At 28.1% G+C, this 20,092-nt stretch overlaps 1 protein-coding gene across 3 annotated transcripts in view; it reads right to left on the bottom strand.

Annotated features, from left to right (window-relative positions):
* The window catches only part of LOC132938978 (SCY1-like protein 2), a 215,919-nt gene that overhangs the window by 60,439 nt on the left and 135,388 nt on the right, over positions 1 to 20,092 (bottom strand). For all 3 annotated transcript variants that reach the window (XM_061005962.1, XM_061005961.1, XM_061005960.1), the window contains exons 5-7: positions 5,443 to 5,529; positions 4,299 to 4,444; positions 2,053 to 2,183 (exon numbers count right to left, since the gene is read on the bottom strand). In XM_061005962.1, coding sequence (XP_060861945.1) covers positions 2,053 to 2,183; positions 4,299 to 4,444; positions 5,443 to 5,529 — 364 coding nt within the window. The remainder of the gene's footprint in view (positions 1 to 2,052; positions 2,184 to 4,298; positions 4,445 to 5,442; positions 5,530 to 20,092) is intronic.

The following is a 20,092-nucleotide window of genomic DNA, read 5'->3' on the forward strand; positions in this document are numbered from 1 at the left end:
CTCTTTTTAAAATTGCATTCTGTTCGTTTATTATTCTTCAGTTTAGAATCTAAAATGATTTACTCTCGCGAATTCAATGCAATTAAATCGAAATACTCCAAGCGCAGGCGGATTGATCATCTCGATTGGATTTGTGCACAAATCGAGGCACAGCGACACCGCAAATTGCATGTGAACTGAGGTACATTCATCGATGTACGAAATACATCGCGGTGCACCGTATTGTATGATATTGTTCATTTTCTCCCGGAAAAAGTCGGGTTTAGTGTAGTATTTTTAGGTTTCGTATTTTTTAAGCGATTTAATTTTATAACAATATTAATGCCACGAATAATGACTATACCTACTATATAAACAAAAATTAAATATCGCTTAACATTTACGTCGACAACGGTTGTCAACGTGCTTCCAAGTAAACATAGTAAAAATTATTACACATTATTTTCCGACCATCCGGTCTGTTCGTTTCGATTTAAGTCAAATTTTTGAGCGAAGATGTATTCGGTTACAATAACATTATGTCTATGTTTCTGCATCTTTTCGGAGTCAATAGGCGGGCTCGAGATTTTGAGTCGCGTCCCCCCGGATCCGTGGAAGAAGTCCAAAAAAGGATGGCAACTACAGTTGGAAGGACTGGAATATAATATGGCCGCCGATCAAAAAGTTAAGTCGTCACCGCCACCACCGATCTGTGACTGTTCACATGTATCCAAATATCCTCATCCGCACGTCGTCGGTTCGCAGGTAACCGGCCGCCGTCCACCGTACATCGACGTTCCGAAGGTAAACGGATACCGTCCACCGCACATCAGCTACCCGAAGGTAACCAGTTACCGTCCATCAGCGTCGACGAACTGCCCTACAAAATGTCCGCCCCAACGCACTATGCCTCCGTGGCCGACCCGCCGGACGCCACCACCATGCACCACGTGTCGGACCATACCACCATGTACCACTTGCCGGACCAAGCTGCAATGTACCACGTGCCGGACGCTGTCTCCGTGTGATGAATGCCGGACGCAAAAACCTCCGCCTGTATTGGCCGTAAATGTCGAAATTAACCTACCACAATAGGCCAGTGCGTCTAACGTGGCAGATTAATTTCGACGTGTACGACCAATCCCGTCGGAGGTTTTTTCGTCCGAAATTCATCACACAGAGGAAGCGTCTGACATGTGGTACATGGCGGCGTGGTTCGGCACGTACTAAGTACACGTTTAAGTACATTTGTTTGTTTAGTTTTGTAATTTATTTTGATAGTAAAAAAAAAAAAATTGTTACATAATATTTAAATCTCTTTATTTTCGATACAGTACATAGAAAAAACGAATTATATTAATTACACAAATTATTATAATCTTTGGACTAAATAGTAAATGCTAATTGATAATTCCTTTACGAAAAACTTTAAGAGAAAAATATATATAATAGGTAGGTACACAATATATTTGATATTTTGAATTTTCCATTGTTTATTATTTTGTGTTACATTTTGTTATGACGTGTTACACAAAGACATCTATTAAACTATCATTACTATCCATTGACATAATGAGACATCCGATGTATTATAATATGACATAATATCATTGATTATACTAGTATTTATAATCAATGATAATATAATATTAGATATAATGTTTAGTTAATGAAATTTTTATTTGTATATCAATACAAAGATTTTTGAGGATTACCGGTCAAATATGGTGATTTTGCTATGAAAAACTTAAGCTTGATGTGAAGGGACAAATGTAATATACCACTACAGTCTACAACACAATCATTTTTATTTTTGTAACAGCTTTTTTTGTTTTGTTACGTTTAAAAAACAGATGACGATAATAATCGATGTGACGAAACTATTATGTTTCAAGTACCTACCCTACCTATATTCAATTGTTTTATGAACTAATTTTGAGATGTAATTCTAAATGTACCCATTCACTACAAAAACCGTTTCAAAAACATAATTAAATTAAAGTATTGGACTATCTTGTTGTAACTATTATATTATTATTGATAAAGTTAAATAATATATTAATAGTATTTTACCAGAAATAAGGAGTGTGCAATAAATTTTTGACGAACGGTCTCGCATCCACGTCCTTGCTCAGCATTTTGGTCGCCATTTCTTGTAATTGTGCTGGAAGTTTGGGCAATACATTGTGAATTTGATTTTCTAACTAAAAATATATATAAATATATCAGTTAAATTATTATTCTAATAATATAAAATTATAACTATTTTTTTATTTTTATTTAAAATACGATGGTAGTATTATGTAAAGTACTTATTTAGCAGTAACTATGATTATATAATCATATTTTCTATTTACAAATTGTCGTAACCCGATGATCTTGACTCATGAACTCAGGTCCTTATTTATATAATACATTCGCATACAAATATTTGATGTTAAAATTTATTCTATTTATTTTATTGAATATAGGTATTCTTTTTTTATCTTTGTGAATTATTTATTTTTATTTTTTATTTAAGACAATATAGTATATTTTAATATATAAAGTAGTCTAATTTAAAATTTTTAACTAGTGTGGATTAAAAATAATGATTTTGGGTTCCTTATTATATTGACTGAAATAAACCTTTCATAAATATAATTATTTTAATTTTGAATATTGGATCGTCTGCGTTAATTATAAAACAATATTTTTTGAGTTGTTATTTTTTAATAAAAAATGTATGACACCATAGTACGCTCAACACAAAATAAAATCCCAAAAGCATTATACCAACTGTTATAGGTTGATGTAATTTATGGTCCACATAGAATATGATTTTAAATGTATTACATTATATCAAAATAATAATAATTAGTTCTGACAAACAACGAGGACATCGTTCCACGTAGTCGATTGAAATATGCATATTATCATAGGTAAGTGAATAGGTTTTTTAATGGTTTTTTAAAGTCAAACTGTGTAATCATTAAGTATAAGACTTTAATTTTTGCCTTTGAGATAAATTCAGGGAAATCCTACAATAAACGAAACACGGTTATTCATACAATTTAAATAAATAAACAATGCGTCAACATTTAAAGTCCCGTAAATTTTAACGAAAGAACCAAAACAGAATAAACGGTTATAATTAATAATATCCATTATAACACTACAACCAAAGTGAGATTGACATAATTGTGTACAATAAGAAGATAATACTTAATTACCAACACCATGGTTGATGTAATTCTTAATACACTGGGCGGCAAATTTCCAATGATTTTATACATCAGTTACCAGAAAACTCTCCGCATAATTATACTTCAGAAATAAAAGCTGAGTGAAATTGAAATTTAAATGAGGGAAGTAAACGATCTTAAAAAGTAGACCGTATTAAAAAAAAACACTAAGTTTATGTTTATTCAAGAGGAAACGATAAAACTTTGAAATATATATTGATTTATATTAACAAGTTTTTAATACGAATAATATCATGGTTTTAAAACTCTAAAACTTTTCGTTTTTAATTAAGGTCAATGAAAGGTTTTTTTGTTATTATAAATAAGCTTAAAAGCTTTTTGAGAATATTGACTACCTAAATTTTACCATCCAGCCTTGATTCAAAAAAAATTTGCATTTAATTAAATTTGGAATCGGCATTATTTTATTAACTTATTATTGTACCCTTCAATGATTATCATACACAAATTATTATAAATAATAATAAAACGTATTTTTCTCTTCATGATTATCTGTTAAATTATGCAACCCTCCGACCCATCGAGAATCTTAGTCGGTAAATCTATTATATATTATGTTAATATAAGTTTAGGTTGCCAAAAATGTTGCATATATTTTGTTTTGCATCTGAATGATTTATAATACTAGTTTTATTTATTGTTATTTTATATACCTTGTTTTCAGACCATACAATAATTGTGCACTAATCTGTGTAACCTAGTATTGATATCAATGAGACAAATAAATTATATCCAAATTGTTTTTTAATTTATTTTTCTTGTAAAAACTATGTTTGGTTTAAAAAATATCAGTGTCGAAACAAATCTGTTTGTTCATAATTGATTATTGGTAAGTACTTATATTAATTCAAAGCGTTTATTTGCCATAAGTAAAGAAGTATTTTCTTTAGATATTTACCGATATTTTGGATGCAACTAATTACATCAATTTTATTTTTATACCAGAAGAAAATTGTTTGGTCAATAAAAACTGTGAAATATTGTTTTAAAATTGATTTGACAATATAATTATCAAATCCTAATTGTAATTGGTTTTCGTCATACCAATTATCACCATTTTCAATTACAACTCACCACATCTAATTGTTTCATGTACGTTGAGCTGCTGTGGTTCGCTTGTATCAGTGGTCGACCATTATTGAATATCGCGAATATTACCATTCCCAACGAGAACATATCGCTGTGAGAACTACAATATGAAGACAACTGGACTTCCGGAGCTGAAAGCATACATTTTTAAACTAGCGTAAAAGACAAATTTATTTTATGAATATAGTATACAGGAGAATTTTCTAACAATGCTCATCCATTTTTTTCCGGATGATAGTAAATTTATTCAAATTCTGATTCTTAGAATTTATAAGTATGCCTAAAGTCCATATTCTAAAATTTCTAATATTTTTGGTACTACTAAAAGAGTTATACAAAATTCTATTTTCCAAACCCCCTCCCTCTTTTTTACTCCAAATTATTAATCGAATCATTTTCTTGATATTTTTTATGTACTATAATCAAAATTCTAATGAGTAGTTTCCGATTTATTATAATATTTATACTAAAGATAATAATTTTTAAAAATAATTTTATAAAATTATAAACTATAGTATGTAATATTCGATGTAGTATTTATTATACTTGGATAATTCTTACAAATTATTTATATTGATAGATAAATAGTAATTAATAACATTTTCAAATCATCTAAGCCCCATATCTACTTAGCCCATTGCCATAAACATATAATCCTTTGTATACAAAGTTATATACATCAAAAATGACTTCCTCAAATTTAAAAGTAAAAGTACATCAACATTTTCAAAAAAATACCTACTAAAAAATTGAAAATTAAAAGTGGGGGGGGGGAGGGGGTCTATTTGAAAACAGAGTTTGTATTGTTACAAGATCATACTTGAGTGGTACAAAATAACTCAAGTATTTGAAAATATGGTCTCCAAGTGTGTTTACAAATACCAAAAATCAGAATTTGAATTATATAATATGTATAATTTAATCATAAAAATAGGGTTAGTAGTGAGTACGCTTACAACATCACTCTCTATAGGATATTTAGTGTACAGGATATAATGGTCTGATTTATTGTGATGTCACGTAGAAATCCATTACCTTACTCATTTAAATTATTTGGTATAGATATTATAGTAGGACAGCCATATAATATTATTATGAATAATTTAGATAATATAATTATCAGACTCACCTATATAGTCTAAATCGGGTTGTGCCATTTTTGGCAGTCTAGACGTCCACGGAGTACAAGTAATCCGCTCTCTAGCCTCGGTCTGAACTGCAAAACAATTATTTACACGATAAAATGAATAATGGTAAATACTTCGTTAACTTTAATTATGAGTATGTTTTAAACAAATTTTAGTGTTACGTAATTTTTTGTTTTATCAATATTGCGTAAGCATTTATTTATTAATTGACGATAGAGTGGAAAACGCTGTTCTAGTATATATATTTTATAATAAACACATTTTTAAATATGTATTATTCCCTCCACTTACGAACGTTTAGAAAGAAAAAAATGTACTAAAAACTCAATAAACAATTAGTATAAGTGTATATTTGCATCAATAAATGATTCATCCGAAGTATAATAATGTGTTAATAAGTTATCTGTACCATGAACTTAATTTGAGCTATTGAAAAATGATAAGACTGCAAAGTCATTTACTTTAATTTCAATTAGGGGAACGATGTATATATTACTATAATATTATACTCAAGGGGTAGTGTTTCTTATTCCCGTCTTGTATATCCAAGGGGTGACATTTCAAAAGCCTATACTCAGCGTTGACATTTGTTGAACTTTATTAATTTTTATAAATACATAATATTAGGGTTGGACAAAACGACGAATTATTAAATTAAAAAGTACTAATCTAAACTAACAAGGTATCATTTTATATCTGAAAGGAGTCACTCTATGACAATCAATTTCTAGATCGCAAAATTAATTTATTTTCATCAATAATTTATTACGAGCTGTGAAAAATCAGCAGTTTTAAGTACCTACTTGCAATGCAGAATAAGTATAAGTTACCAATAGTTAAAATGTATGCTTTTGTGTGCAAGTTTAATATTGTGCTTTTGTATGTGAGTTTAATATTATTCACACATATTTTAGAGACAAAAACGTATAATTTTACTACTCAATGTTGACACAATTCGACGACAGATAAAACTGACAAATACACGTGATAATTAATTCAAATTCCGGTTGCGACTGTCCGTAGTTGTCCCTTTGTAGCCAACTGTGACAAATAATTGAAATGAACATGTTTCTATTACGACAGTAAAAGTTTTAACGACAAAAGTATTCCATCCTTTTTACGCCTCTTATTCTCCGCGGGGACAAGTTATAAAAACTTTTATTAAGAAGTTTATGAATACCAGCAGTGTTGATATTTGGCAGTAAACGGCTTAGGTGCAACCAATATCCTACTAAATAATATTTTTTATTATTACTATACGGTTATAAATAAACAACAGGAAATGTATTCAATAATAAAACGCATTAAACGCCAAGCTGTCTTTGGGGATTTTAGTGTTACTTAACAATTCATTGCTTCCGAAAACAATAATAATTTTAAATAGTACGAAAAACACACCCTCAAAGCATGCTATGTTCCTGGTTTCTGAACGTAATTTATGAGCCTACAATAAAATATAATCAATATTATTAATGTTATACTGCCTAATCAAATTTTAAGTTCCAATTGTTGTTATTAACACGACGGACAACACGTACAATAACATCACTATTGTTTAATACCTGTAGCTAAAAATATATTAAATTAATTAATACTGCGTTTACCATATAATATTATGAAGTATTATTATTTTCACTCTATTGATGTATGATAGAATTAAAAAAAAAAACCATCAAATCGATTGTTCATGTAGAAAAACTATGGTGAACAATGACAATGGTCAAAGGCAAAACACTAGGTTGAAAGGAAAAATATTTTAAACCAACAGTATTGATAATCATAATAATGCAAATTGTAAGCATCTCACTGACAGATATAACGCACGTAAAAAATATTATCTATATATAAGCATAGGCGTCTAAAACAAGACCAATAAAAAACAAATTTAAAAAAAGCTATTTGATAAAAAAAATTATATCATTATACATATTTGTTCGTGAAAGTAATAAACATTGTTTTTACAATAAAAAAAAACATTTTAAATTGTTTGTATTCAATTTTCATCGAACATAAAACTTTAAATATTTTAATGTTAACTGAAAGCTACAGACAAGTTTCACCGATAGAGTTTGACATAGGAAACTGAAATAAAAAAATTAATATAAATTTTCAATCTAATTATTTTATAAGTGGTTTCACATTTATGGTGGCAATCATTGTTAAAATAAAATAGAATAATAAGAAGGTATTGTTTAAAACCAGTAATGACACCATAAAAAACTTTATCTATTATAGGTATTATATTATTTATAATAACTTTTGTCAATTAAATCATAGTTATAAAATTAGCCCTGATATTGCGTGAATTAGTTTAAAGAAAGTGTTTCATTAAGTATCCCCTCGTCCACAACTATATATAAGTTGTTTCGTCTGTTCAATTTTTTTTTATTATTATTATTGTTATGACTGTTATTATTGTTAATACCAACCATTTTTTTTTTATTATTATTAACCTGAACCATCGTTAATATTTAATAGCGATAAGAATTGTATTCGTATTTTTGTTTTAATAAGTATCGAGTTATCAATTATTAGGTGAATTTTAAATTAAAATCCATGTACCTACCTATTATATTATTTTAAGTAAATACTTGAATATTTATTTCAAACATCAAATTAACAGAGAATTCGATTTACGTGTGCTTATAATTTGCTGTGTTAAATTAAATGTCTAAATGGGTGCAAATGAATATCGCTAAATATTGAATATAATATGCGCAGTAAAGGATTTAACTCGTTTTATAGTCATTATGGCTTCAATGCTTCTAAGAACAGCCGTTGCTGAAGTTTACATATTGAGAAACTTTAAACTGTTATAACGTGAGCACTGCGCAATGGGTTTATACCATTACGGTTGTATATAAATTAGACTGTACCAAGTACCAACGTGCTTATTTTGAAACACTATTTTGCCAAGGAAATTCAATTAAATTATTTCCCTTGTAATACGTATATAAATAAAATGGTCTAATGGTATATAATTAATAGAATTCCGTCGACAAGGACCAATATATGCTACCTTCGCAGACTTTAACTACAATATGATATTTTAATTATACTTATATTATAACTATAAAAATGTAATTTTGTATCAACCAATCGTGTTTATTTAAAGACACTAGGTATAAATACTATGAAATCGAATATCGTAGGTGGAGTACATGTGAGTTACAGAAAATACTGCAGTTGGTACGATATTTTATAAGCACTGTAAGTGTAATGTTTATTTATATTGCGTGTATGGGCTGGTACCGGTTCTCGGTTCTTCGGTTCATTAGGTTCTTTGAGAATCGAAGGAACCGACAATTATTGATTCTAGCATCATTATTTATCGGTACCGGGTTTTTCCGGTTTTTCTTGTGGTTACACTGTTTGAGGTTTTATATGCATGCTTTGAAGATACTGTGATAATCTACTAACTAACTTATAAATGATTAACTAATTATAGTAAAAAAAATATATATATTCATTTATGATGATTAGTTATGTTATTATATAATAAAATTATTTTTAATAAAGTTCTTTATAAATGCATTATTATTTTTGATAATGATTGAAAACTAAATGGTATAGGAACCGGTATCAATAACCGAAAGTAACATAACATTTTAGGAACCGGACGAGAACCAGAACCGATGATTTTTAAGAATGAGTCCATAAAAATGTCGTTCAAAGTAACTGACAACATATTAAGACCCTAGGAAATATAAATTAAAAATTATGATGACGCGTTTATATTTAAATACGTAGATTGACTGTTAAATTAATTATTTAAATAAAACAGATTTCAGGAAAAAATTACATGGCTAAATGATTTTGTCGGGAGTGGGGGGGGAGGGTTATACTCAAAACCACACCAGCTGTTAGTACGCCACTGCTCGTGCGTATAGTTTTTAATCCAAACCTATTTTTGTGGAACCAAAAATCACGCTTTCCCAATTAGAGGGTTTATACCTATAACTAATGTATATGGTACTTATGGTCGTATATTATTATTTCAGGTAACCTTAATAACGGTTAAATAGACCCCAGAGTTAACACTTGGGATTAATTCCGGTGCTGTTTCCACGCACACAATTCTCTTGTCCTCGGACTAGGGTATCAACCGCCATTACATCATGACGGCTTAAAATCGCACATATATACACTAGCTCAAATGATAATAGTTATGCATTCGTGCGTATTAAAACTTAACCACATCGCCATCTACTTAATAATGCAAACGGTGGTCACAGCACTGAACAAACCGTGTTGGTAAAGAGGTAAAGTTGTTTGATAAAGTGAAACCGGTGAAGCAGCACAACCGTGGTACTAGGTAAGTAAAATATAATAAGTAAACACCCCGCATTATTGTATCGAACACTTATTTAAAAAGTAATTGAAGTCAAGCCAATAAAAAAACATTGATCATTTTGAACGAGTTAGTATTATAGTATAGATTTTGAAATACTCACGGGAGTTTGTAATTCCATATTTTATAATCAATTTATTATTATAGACTGCAGTATTCGTGAAAATACATAATTCATAATAATTGAGAATTTTCGTATTAATATTAGGCTGTTTTTGTTGTTTTTTCATTAGTTTATACCATTGAACTTACAGTGTAAATAATGTTGTATTTTTTTTTTTGTGATTGTTATTTGTTGGTTTAAATTAGGTATATAGGTTATTAGATTTAGATTGCTTACAAATTCACAACAAACAAAAAAACACATACAATTTCATCGGATAAGCATTTAAGTATAAATAATATTCTACTACTGAAACGATAGGTAATATCCAAAATAACTTGTATTTAAAAATAACTCCTACTTATATATATTTATTAGTTATCTTGTATTCTGTAACGTGGATATACAAATAGATTACCAATCTTAGAATTTGTGTAAGAAAGTTCAATATCATTAGTAACGAATACCTAGGTACTGTTCAATAATATTTTTATAATTTTGTGCAAAAAAATTGAAGGTGATAAAGTTTAATCCGGCAAAATTGAATATTGGAAATTGAATACAATAGTAGAAAATTCTAACTAATATCCTACTAAGAAGGCAATTAAAAAATAAAAATTATTTGTGGTTTTTAAGGCAAACTGGCAAATATAAGGAAAACAAATTTAAGTACCTATAATATTGTGGTTTAAACTGGTTTATAAAAACTAGAATCATTTTTTCAAACCTATAATCGATCAATATAATTGTTTTGGCTCATCTAACTTTAAATAAAAAAAAGAGGGAAAGTAGATAGCCACTCTGCTGGTACAATATGTGTCGAGTTGATTTCGTCATTGATAGATATTATGGTTTTTTGAATTATATTATAATTCACTCCGAAGTGCCTTCACGGGTTGGTTCTTCTCTCAAGCCACTCAGGCCACCAAATTATAATTAAAAAACATCACTTTGATGCTCATTGCACTATTTAATGTTTAGATTGTATATTTTTTTTAAAAATAATAATACAAACAAAGAAAATATTATATTTGCCAAACATATTGCATATTTTATTATATTATTATAATATATTTATATAAAAGTTTATTATTTCTGGTTAACTTTTAAGTTCTTACCGTTCATGATATTATAAATAGGAAATATAAAAAATTTAAAATAAAGTAATATACCTACGTAGAAGTTTAAAGTCTCCACGAATAATATTTTTGAATATTACAATAAAATAATTATATCAATCGTAATAATTATAATTCGAAAATTTGCAAATTATTTTATAGCCAACATTTCGTAAAATTTTAATATTAAACAACTCAGACCTTCATGATTTGGTACAAGATTTCTCATGGGTTTATTTAATGAAAATTATAAAAAAAAAATAGTGCCAGGATCGACGTGAGAAAATCGAAAATTGAGCAAATCATTGCGTGACGATTTATATATTATATTTAATTTAATTATTTTTTACGATAATATTATGGTTATTATGTTATTGTATATAATATAATAGGCCATAACCCATTTTATTATTTTTTTATTTGGAACGTCGACTGTAAAAATGTTTTTCCAAATATTTAACTGCTCTCGTTTTACATTAATATTTTCTACCCGAAATGATAACAAATATTTTTGTGTTATGTTTTTTATTTCCTGTGTAAACGTATACTTATATAATATTTATGTTGTATTGTTATTCAGTAAGAACCACTATTAATAATGATAATATATATTATAATATTAAGTAATAGGATCTAAATAAGTTTCTATAAAAGTAAACAAAATATTTTACCATGGTTTTTTTTTCTTTAATATTCATTTATTTAATCGTTTTAACGACCTAATAATATTATTACGTTTGTATTTTTTTACAATATATTTTAAATTAGTTTATTTAAAAGCAAACAGAATTATTATTATTATAAAATATGATAAATATTATGAATATAACTGTAAATATATAAAATTGAAAATTATACGAAATTAAGTTTATGAGGAAGGAGACAGTAGGCCATCATGGAGAAGCGGGTTTTCTGTTTTCAATCAGCTGTTTTTGATTATTACCTAATTTAATAGTGGAGAGCTCCTTCAGTTGAGTAGAGTCCTAAGTGAATTTTTTTGAATTTGTCTTTTAACCAAACATCCAAGAAGTAGAGGTGCTTGTTACGCATGGATTGGCTGGAGGCTATTAAAGCTATTTTGAGAAGTTTATTTAGTGCTATATTTAGATTTTTAATTTTCGTTGGAGATTTGGTAACCAATAAAATATTGGCCTTGTGTAGGTTAAGAGTGGTATTGTATTATCGATGTATGTATAAAGCAGTGGTTCTCAACCAGTACTACGATATTACCGTGATGTGTATTGTCAAAACATTTTTTATTAATAGTGTACCTACATGTTTGAAGTATAAATATAAATAACATTATTATGGTGTTATGACGTTATTATAAAAACCACAGATAAGAAAAAAACAATTGTGAAGATAGGCTATTCTAAATTTACATAATACAGGTTTATAACTGTTACTTTTTCAATAATCCATTAAATGTTTTAAGTGTGTCTCTATTTTTATGAAACTAATTTAGGCCGTTTTCGTAAGAAAAAAGGTTGAAAAGCTCTGTTTTATAGAGTAAAGTAATGACTACTGAGCAAGATGTACAATAAACAGTTGTGTAGGAAATACTTGAACTATAGTTTATTACGTCCGTGAAGTTGGCACCCCCCCCCCCTTTGAGATATCGACTTCAAACCAGTTCCAATATTTTGCAACTGATTTGCAATAATTTGCAACACCAATTTTGAAATTTGCAACTTCCTCCATTCTCCGGAAAACTTGATTTCCCGACGGGGGTGCCAACTTCACGGATCACCCCCACTTTGAGCTATTGACTCTAAACCAGTGCCAATATTTTGCAACTGATTTGCAACAATTTGCAACATCAATTTCGAAATATTCAACTTTGCCTATTTTCCAGAAAGTCCGATTTCCCGATGGTAGTACCATAAATTACCACGGGCATTTTTAAAAAAAATATTTTTGTTTATTAATGTTATAAATTTAATCAATAATACCTAACTCAAAAATAATTTATAATAGGTACTAATTTATAGAATATAATATAATTCATAAAAGTTATATAAAAAAAAAATTAATTGTAAATATAATTGTAAATTCAATCCCCAAATTTGTAAATTATCAGAAAACTTAGAAATCAAAAAAACAAAATTAAGGGCCCAAATTCACGTGGCCCTTGACATCGGCCGATCGAGTCCAGCAATCTGACCAACTATACGTTGGCTGATTTTGAGTTATTAGACACTTAAGAATAAATGTGATATTTTTTTTTTTTTTTATCAAATATACATTTTTTTTATTATTTAATACATATTATTTTTATTAAATATGAATTTTTAACAAATTTAGAATATTTGTTAACAATTGTTATTCAATTTAAATTTTTTTATAAAATATGGTTTTTTTATTAAACATATTTTTTATTAAAGTTTTTATCAAATATAATTTTTAAATTATGGATTTCTTACCAAATAAATTTCTTATATTAAGATTATTCATTCTGTGCAAATTCTTTTTATCAAATAACGATTAAATGAATATTTAAAAAATGATTTCTTTAGTAAAAAAAAATCAAAATGGAATAAAAAACTTTAATATATAGAATTTATTTGGTAAAAAATACTACTACTATCGGGAAATCGGATTTTCCAGTGAACGAGGAAGTTGCAAACTTCGAAATTGATGTTGAAAATTGTTGCAAATCAGTTGCAAAATATTGGAACTTGTTTGAAGTCGATATCTCAAAGTGAGAGTGCAAAGTTCACGGACGTTAGTTTATTTGGGGGTGTAATATTTTCATTCACGAATTGGTCTAGTTTATTTGTATTGTTATTGTTCATTAAGGGTGACTTTTATTATAAAGTTAAAGTATTTAAATGATACAATAAGGGAAAACAATTAGATAATATTTCTACAATTTCATCATAATTATTATAATAAATTATTATTTACTGTACATTTTATAGTTAATTTATTTTTATTGCCTATGGGTTATGCGTCGTATATTGTAAAACAATCAAAATTCAATAACAATTGTTCATGATTATAATTTTGTTTAACTTAATTTTTAATAGTTATTATAGGTGTGTTAAATTACTTGAAATAAATATAACATTAAGTTGTATACAGGTCTTCAGAAATTCAACGCTTGTTTAAATTCATGAACTTTTGTTTATTCATTTAATGAGTTAATCATAGATGGATTGCCCAACATCGTCAAGGAGGTATGATATTATTCATGAAATAAATTGTATTTGTATCTAACAGAATGTATCCATATAGTAAAGGGAATAACAGTAATTATTATATATATATTATATACCTGTCAAAAGTATTTTAAGTATATACTTAAACAAAACAAAAAAACATATCATTATACACTAGCGAAAAAATTGAAAGATAATATACACTTCAGGAAACAATGTGTTTGCGTTTCATGTGAAAAAAACGTTGAATTCGCGACAAGCCCACCAGGATTTCTCGACATACATACATACATACACGATACAATAAAAACCAACCTTGTAGGTAGTTACTTTTTTTCCTGAAACAATTACGTGGTTTTCATAACGGGTAGAACAAAAAGAACAGTTCACACGCGTTATTTGAAAAAAATGCGTTTCGAGTGTGCACATCAAACGAATCGTATGTAATACAAACATTGTACAAAAGAATAACGGAAAATAAATAATGTAGTGGGGGCCTAAACCTGCGTAGTTTATTAACAATTAATATTATAAGTTATAACAGTCTAATAACACCACGTCGATGTTAGGGATTCATTTTATAATATTAATATTATGTTTGCATACGAACAATAACTAGTTTGGACTTTGGAGGGACAACATTACAATAACTCATTCGACTGATGAAGTTTTGGCCGATCAAACTCTGCGTGTGTCGTTGAATTTACGAGTCGCAATATAAATCGATTTTCATCGATACGCAGAGCAATAATAAACGACTAGAATATTATGTGGGCATTGATATACATTTTATATAGCACAGCACCCAGTGGTGGATCTAGAGCCTAATTTTTGGGAAAGGCCCGGGGGGGGGGGGAAGTACAAAAAAAACAACATTTTTTTACAAAATTGGCTAAACACAGTGTAAAAGAAAGGGAAACTACGGTGATTGGGGGGGGGGGGGGGCAGGATCCGCCACTGACAGAACCACCAGTTAAATATGATTATTAATATAAAATATTATTGTCTAGCTGACTTGAGAATATAATGTGTAGGCAGATAACTAGGTATATTGTTTAATATATCAAACAAATAACAATATTACGGTTCATTTATATTTTATATCGAACAGGCGCTGTTCCACCAGTCGATAAGTATTAAATATTATTTATTATATTATAATATTCCGCAATTAGTTCGAAAATCGGCTATCATAGTGAATTTAAGACAAAACTATGATTCCCAATTACCTCGATGCCAATGGCTATCCAAGAAGATAATAGTATAAAAACCTTTTCCTTGTTATTGTGCCTTATATTATTTTAATTTGTTACATTTTTTTGTCAGTAACAAATTTAATTCCAATCAATCGTCATCGACTTGGCACGGACCACCTGACGGCTGATGTTATATAAATTATAAAAATATTTACTTAGCGACTTCTGATAAAAACAATCCTAACACAATAACCCAATTATTTTTTTAATATCCGTCAGCAAGGCCTCACATTGGACATTCGGACGTCAGTGTCTTTTCGATGGTTACCATGGAGTATATAAGGGATATGACAATCCTCTTCTCATTTTACCCATGTGGCCATCAATGTCATTATTATTAAAATAAAACAATATGCCTACCACTTACAGCCTAACATTGACAAAAATTGTTTTGCTGGAAAAACATAGGTAAATATGATTTGGTGACAGCCAACAGATGTTTTAAATAAAATCGAGTGAGTTTATAATAATATAAATTCTATATAAATGGTTTTTAACCGACATTAGATGAATGACTATAGTCATATATTCGCGAAAAAAAAATATTCGAGAAAAAAAAATTAAAACCTTTTTTCCGTTATTGTGTTTTATATTATTTTATTTCGTTACATTTTTCTGTTAGTGACAAATTTAATCGTACTTAGTCGTTTTCCAATATTGGTCGAGACCACCTGACGGCTGACGTTGTATAAATTATAAAAATATTTTGTACCTAGCGACAACTGTTAAAGACAATCCTAACAATAACGCAATTATTTTTTAACCAAAAAGAACATTCAGGTATCAGTTTCCTTTCCCGTGTACGGCCAACTTATATTAAATATGACGTGTATATCAGTATGATAAATACAAATGCTAGCACTTATAATGACATTGATAAAATTGTTTTTCTATAGAAATATGGGTAATATGATGAAGTAACAGCCAACAGGTGTTTAAAATAAAATTGTGTGAACTTATAATAATATCAATTCTACATCGGTGGTCCTTAACTGACGTAAAGAGGACTTCACACTGCTCTGTGTACGCCGAATTGGTTGACAACGTCAACACGCTAGTAACACTTTACTTACACTTTTTGAATATATTTCGACACGAACTATACAACGACGACCCAGTGAAAAGGCCATTTTACGAAATATTTTATATGACGTTCCTCCATAAAATTCTATTTTGCTTATTGAATAAAAAACAAAAAACTTAATTTGTTATACGAGTTTATTAGGTATGCGTGTAGTTCCTTTGTACGAAATAAATTATTATTAACAGTGGTAAATTGTGTTACATAATATTATGTAGGTAGTGATACAATTAACACATTTTCACAATATAAATAGTAATAATAATGATATATTTAGAAACAACAATACATACGTATAGAAACAGCATAACATAATAAACAATAGAACAATTTGATTGTAAGCACATCTAATAAGCATATCAATGCTTTATGCTTGTATAACGGTTGAGCCTAGTAAAAAATAAATGAGTTCTTAAAAAAACGTAATTAACAAATTATTATAAGATAAAAATATCAGAAATACAATATTAACTATTAAGTATTAAATAATTACATATTGAAAAGAAGTGAAAATATTGCTAATATAATTATTGTATTATAACAACATGTAGGCTGAAATGTACCAACATTAACTTTATCCTCAATATATAATACAACATGTCATTCATAAGCTTGAATAAGAGTACGAACTTTAAAAATAAATTGAGAAATTTATAGTTTTAGACAGAACATCAATGTGGGTGGATTATGTATAGCCCCACACTGAAATACCATAAAAAACAACTGATTGTGTAAGAGCTAAGTACAAAATTATTCTCAGTTGTAGAATCCAGACATTTTTGTGGTTGCAGTGGATTGTAGAAAGTTTTTAGTTTTTTCCCAAGAAAATGTCTGCTATTGGGAGGTATTTGCTATTAGGAGGTTTCCGTTAAGGTTTCACTGTATTTATCACTGACCACTGTATGCTATTCAGTATATTGTTTATATTGTCCCAATATAATAATATGTTGTTATTTTTTTCTCTTTAAAGTTAATTTACATATATTTTTATACCTACTAGAGTAAAATTGAAATTTTTATTCACATTATTGTATTATTACCTTACCAAGAGGTTTTATATTATACGTGTTTATTTATATAAAATATATTATTAACGGTTAATTTTGGCGAGCTCATATTATTTTTTCGTCTTTTTTCAAGGTTATTACGGTAACATTTTTTCACTCAAATTTCACAATTGATGTAGATATATGGTAAATTACAGTCTATGCGCATTCTTATGAAAAGTAGAGTGCCAGCTCACACGCATTCGAATTCACTTTAATGTTTTTGAAAACGCTCAAAAACAATAAATTATTAGGTGACATAATTTTACTGATTAAATGTTTAATACTCAAAATATTTTTATAAAGACGATAATTAGTTTTAGTTTTATGAATATTATACTATTATTATATTTCATCTCGAATACGATTTTTCGTTAAATTATGTTACCCTCGAAACGTGTATTTAATTAATTTTTATCAACGTGTTATTTGTTGGTTACTTTTAATGGCTTTAATATAAATATTTTTTTTTTAAATTAAAATGGTAAATATTAGTTATTACTGACCTGTGGGAAACGTTCAGTGAAACCACTAAATAGGGGAGCATGCGAATTTAAACCAGGGATATTATATTACCTATACCTGTAGTTGATGGAGGGTGGTGGAGGTATTACTAGAAAAGTCAAAACGTACTAAATATTCCTGATTTAAGGCATTAAAATTTCATTAAATGATAATCAAGTATTCAGAAAACACAATGACCTCAAAGTCAATACATTTGTACACTGTAAAATGTATACATTTTTACACACACAATAATAATATATATAATTATTATAATCTATAGTATACAAAAAAATACAATCGAAGTGTCCGTTTGTCCGGGGTAATACTTCGTATTGACTCATAGCTGAACCAATTTTGATGGTGTTTTCACGGCCTGGTAGAGAACTTTGCAAAGAGGGTAACATGGGCTATTTTTTTATCCAGGAATTCAACCCTTAAAATATGTTGCTTTACGGATGAATTGTGTTCCAAAAATACGAAAGTTATAGTTGCCATTGGTTACGCAGAAGATGAAAAACAGTTGGCTTAATATTATTATTATTATTGAGTTGTCACGGGCAAGAAAATCTACAATTAAAAATATAATTTTGTTGAAATATACCGAGCGCATGTGGATAATCTCGGTTAGACTTGTTACAAAACGAGGTATACCGACACTGACTCTCCGTGAACTGCAGAGGTGCTCAAATAGAAATACACGGTGCCATGCATTTCATTTTATTTTGTTTATTTTTCTCTCAGGAAAAGTTGAGTTATATAATATATTGTCAGTAAATAATTTGTTACATTTTGAACAGTATAATACATTATGCCTAACTCAATAAAAAAAAAAAATAATTACCCTTACAGGGTGACACGCGAGGTTTTACCCATTAAGATATCTCCCGAGATAATACATTTATCACAAATCTGTTTTTTTATTAGACTCGTAGAGACAAAGACTACAATATATATTTTATTTTTAATTTTATTTTTTGGTAAAATAGTTAAAAATGTTTTTTTTTATTTTTGAAACAATTTAAGATAGTTATTTTATTGAGTTTAATTTTCTGAAAATGTTGACCTTTCAACATTTTAATTTCATTGACCTTATGATTTTTAAGCTCCTAGTATATTGTTTCAAAGGCAGATGAAAAAAATTAAAAATCCATGGTCACAATTTTTTTTTATAAGCATTTAAAGTTCTAATATTGACATAATACGTAAAAATGACGATAATTTGCAAATTATTTTGAGTTGAAAATTCATAAAAAATTTTCTTTTTAAATCTAAGATTTTAAAATGTAATACAAGGTTCCTTTATAAGTTTTCTACCCTTATCAAAAAAAAAATTTCTAGAAGAAAATCAAATTAAATTTTTATGAGCGTTTGAAATTCATATTTTTACAGCATTTGATATTCACTCGATTTCTCATGTAACGATTTACTTATTTTGTTGTAATTAAAAAACGAATGACTATAGATACTTAAAAATTTCACTGAATGTTTATATTACCATTTTATATAGACCATAACAATTTCCAAATATTTTGAGTCTGTTTACGGACATTGTCAGTTATCAATTTTTTTAGCTTTTTTTTTCTATAAATATCAATACATTTTTATTTGTTGGGTAAAAAGCGTGAAAATATAATGAAAGGCTCCTGATATATTGTTACAATGACAGTAAAATAATATTAAAAATACATATGCAAAATTTTTTTTATAAGAATTTAAAGTTTGAATTTTGACAACATTTATCAAATTTAAAATTTAATAATTATTTTGTAGTTAAAAATGTATAAAATGCTCAACTTTTATGGCTAAGGATTGAAAATTTAAAACAAGGTTCTACGTAAATAGATAAATATATAAATTACTTTATTCACAATAATATCATCAAATTTACTTAGTAACACGAACTACTACACAGTATTTTGTGCTTAGTAATATCATGGGTTGATTGATCGTTTTCGCTCAGAATCGTCTTTCTTATACAATGATATTATATCATTGAATTCAAATTTAA

Source organism: Metopolophium dirhodum, chromosome 2 (genome assembly GCF_019925205.1).
Source record: "Metopolophium dirhodum isolate CAU chromosome 2, ASM1992520v1, whole genome shotgun sequence".
NCBI classification, from domain to species: Eukaryota; Metazoa; Arthropoda; class Insecta; order Hemiptera; family Aphididae; genus Metopolophium; species Metopolophium dirhodum.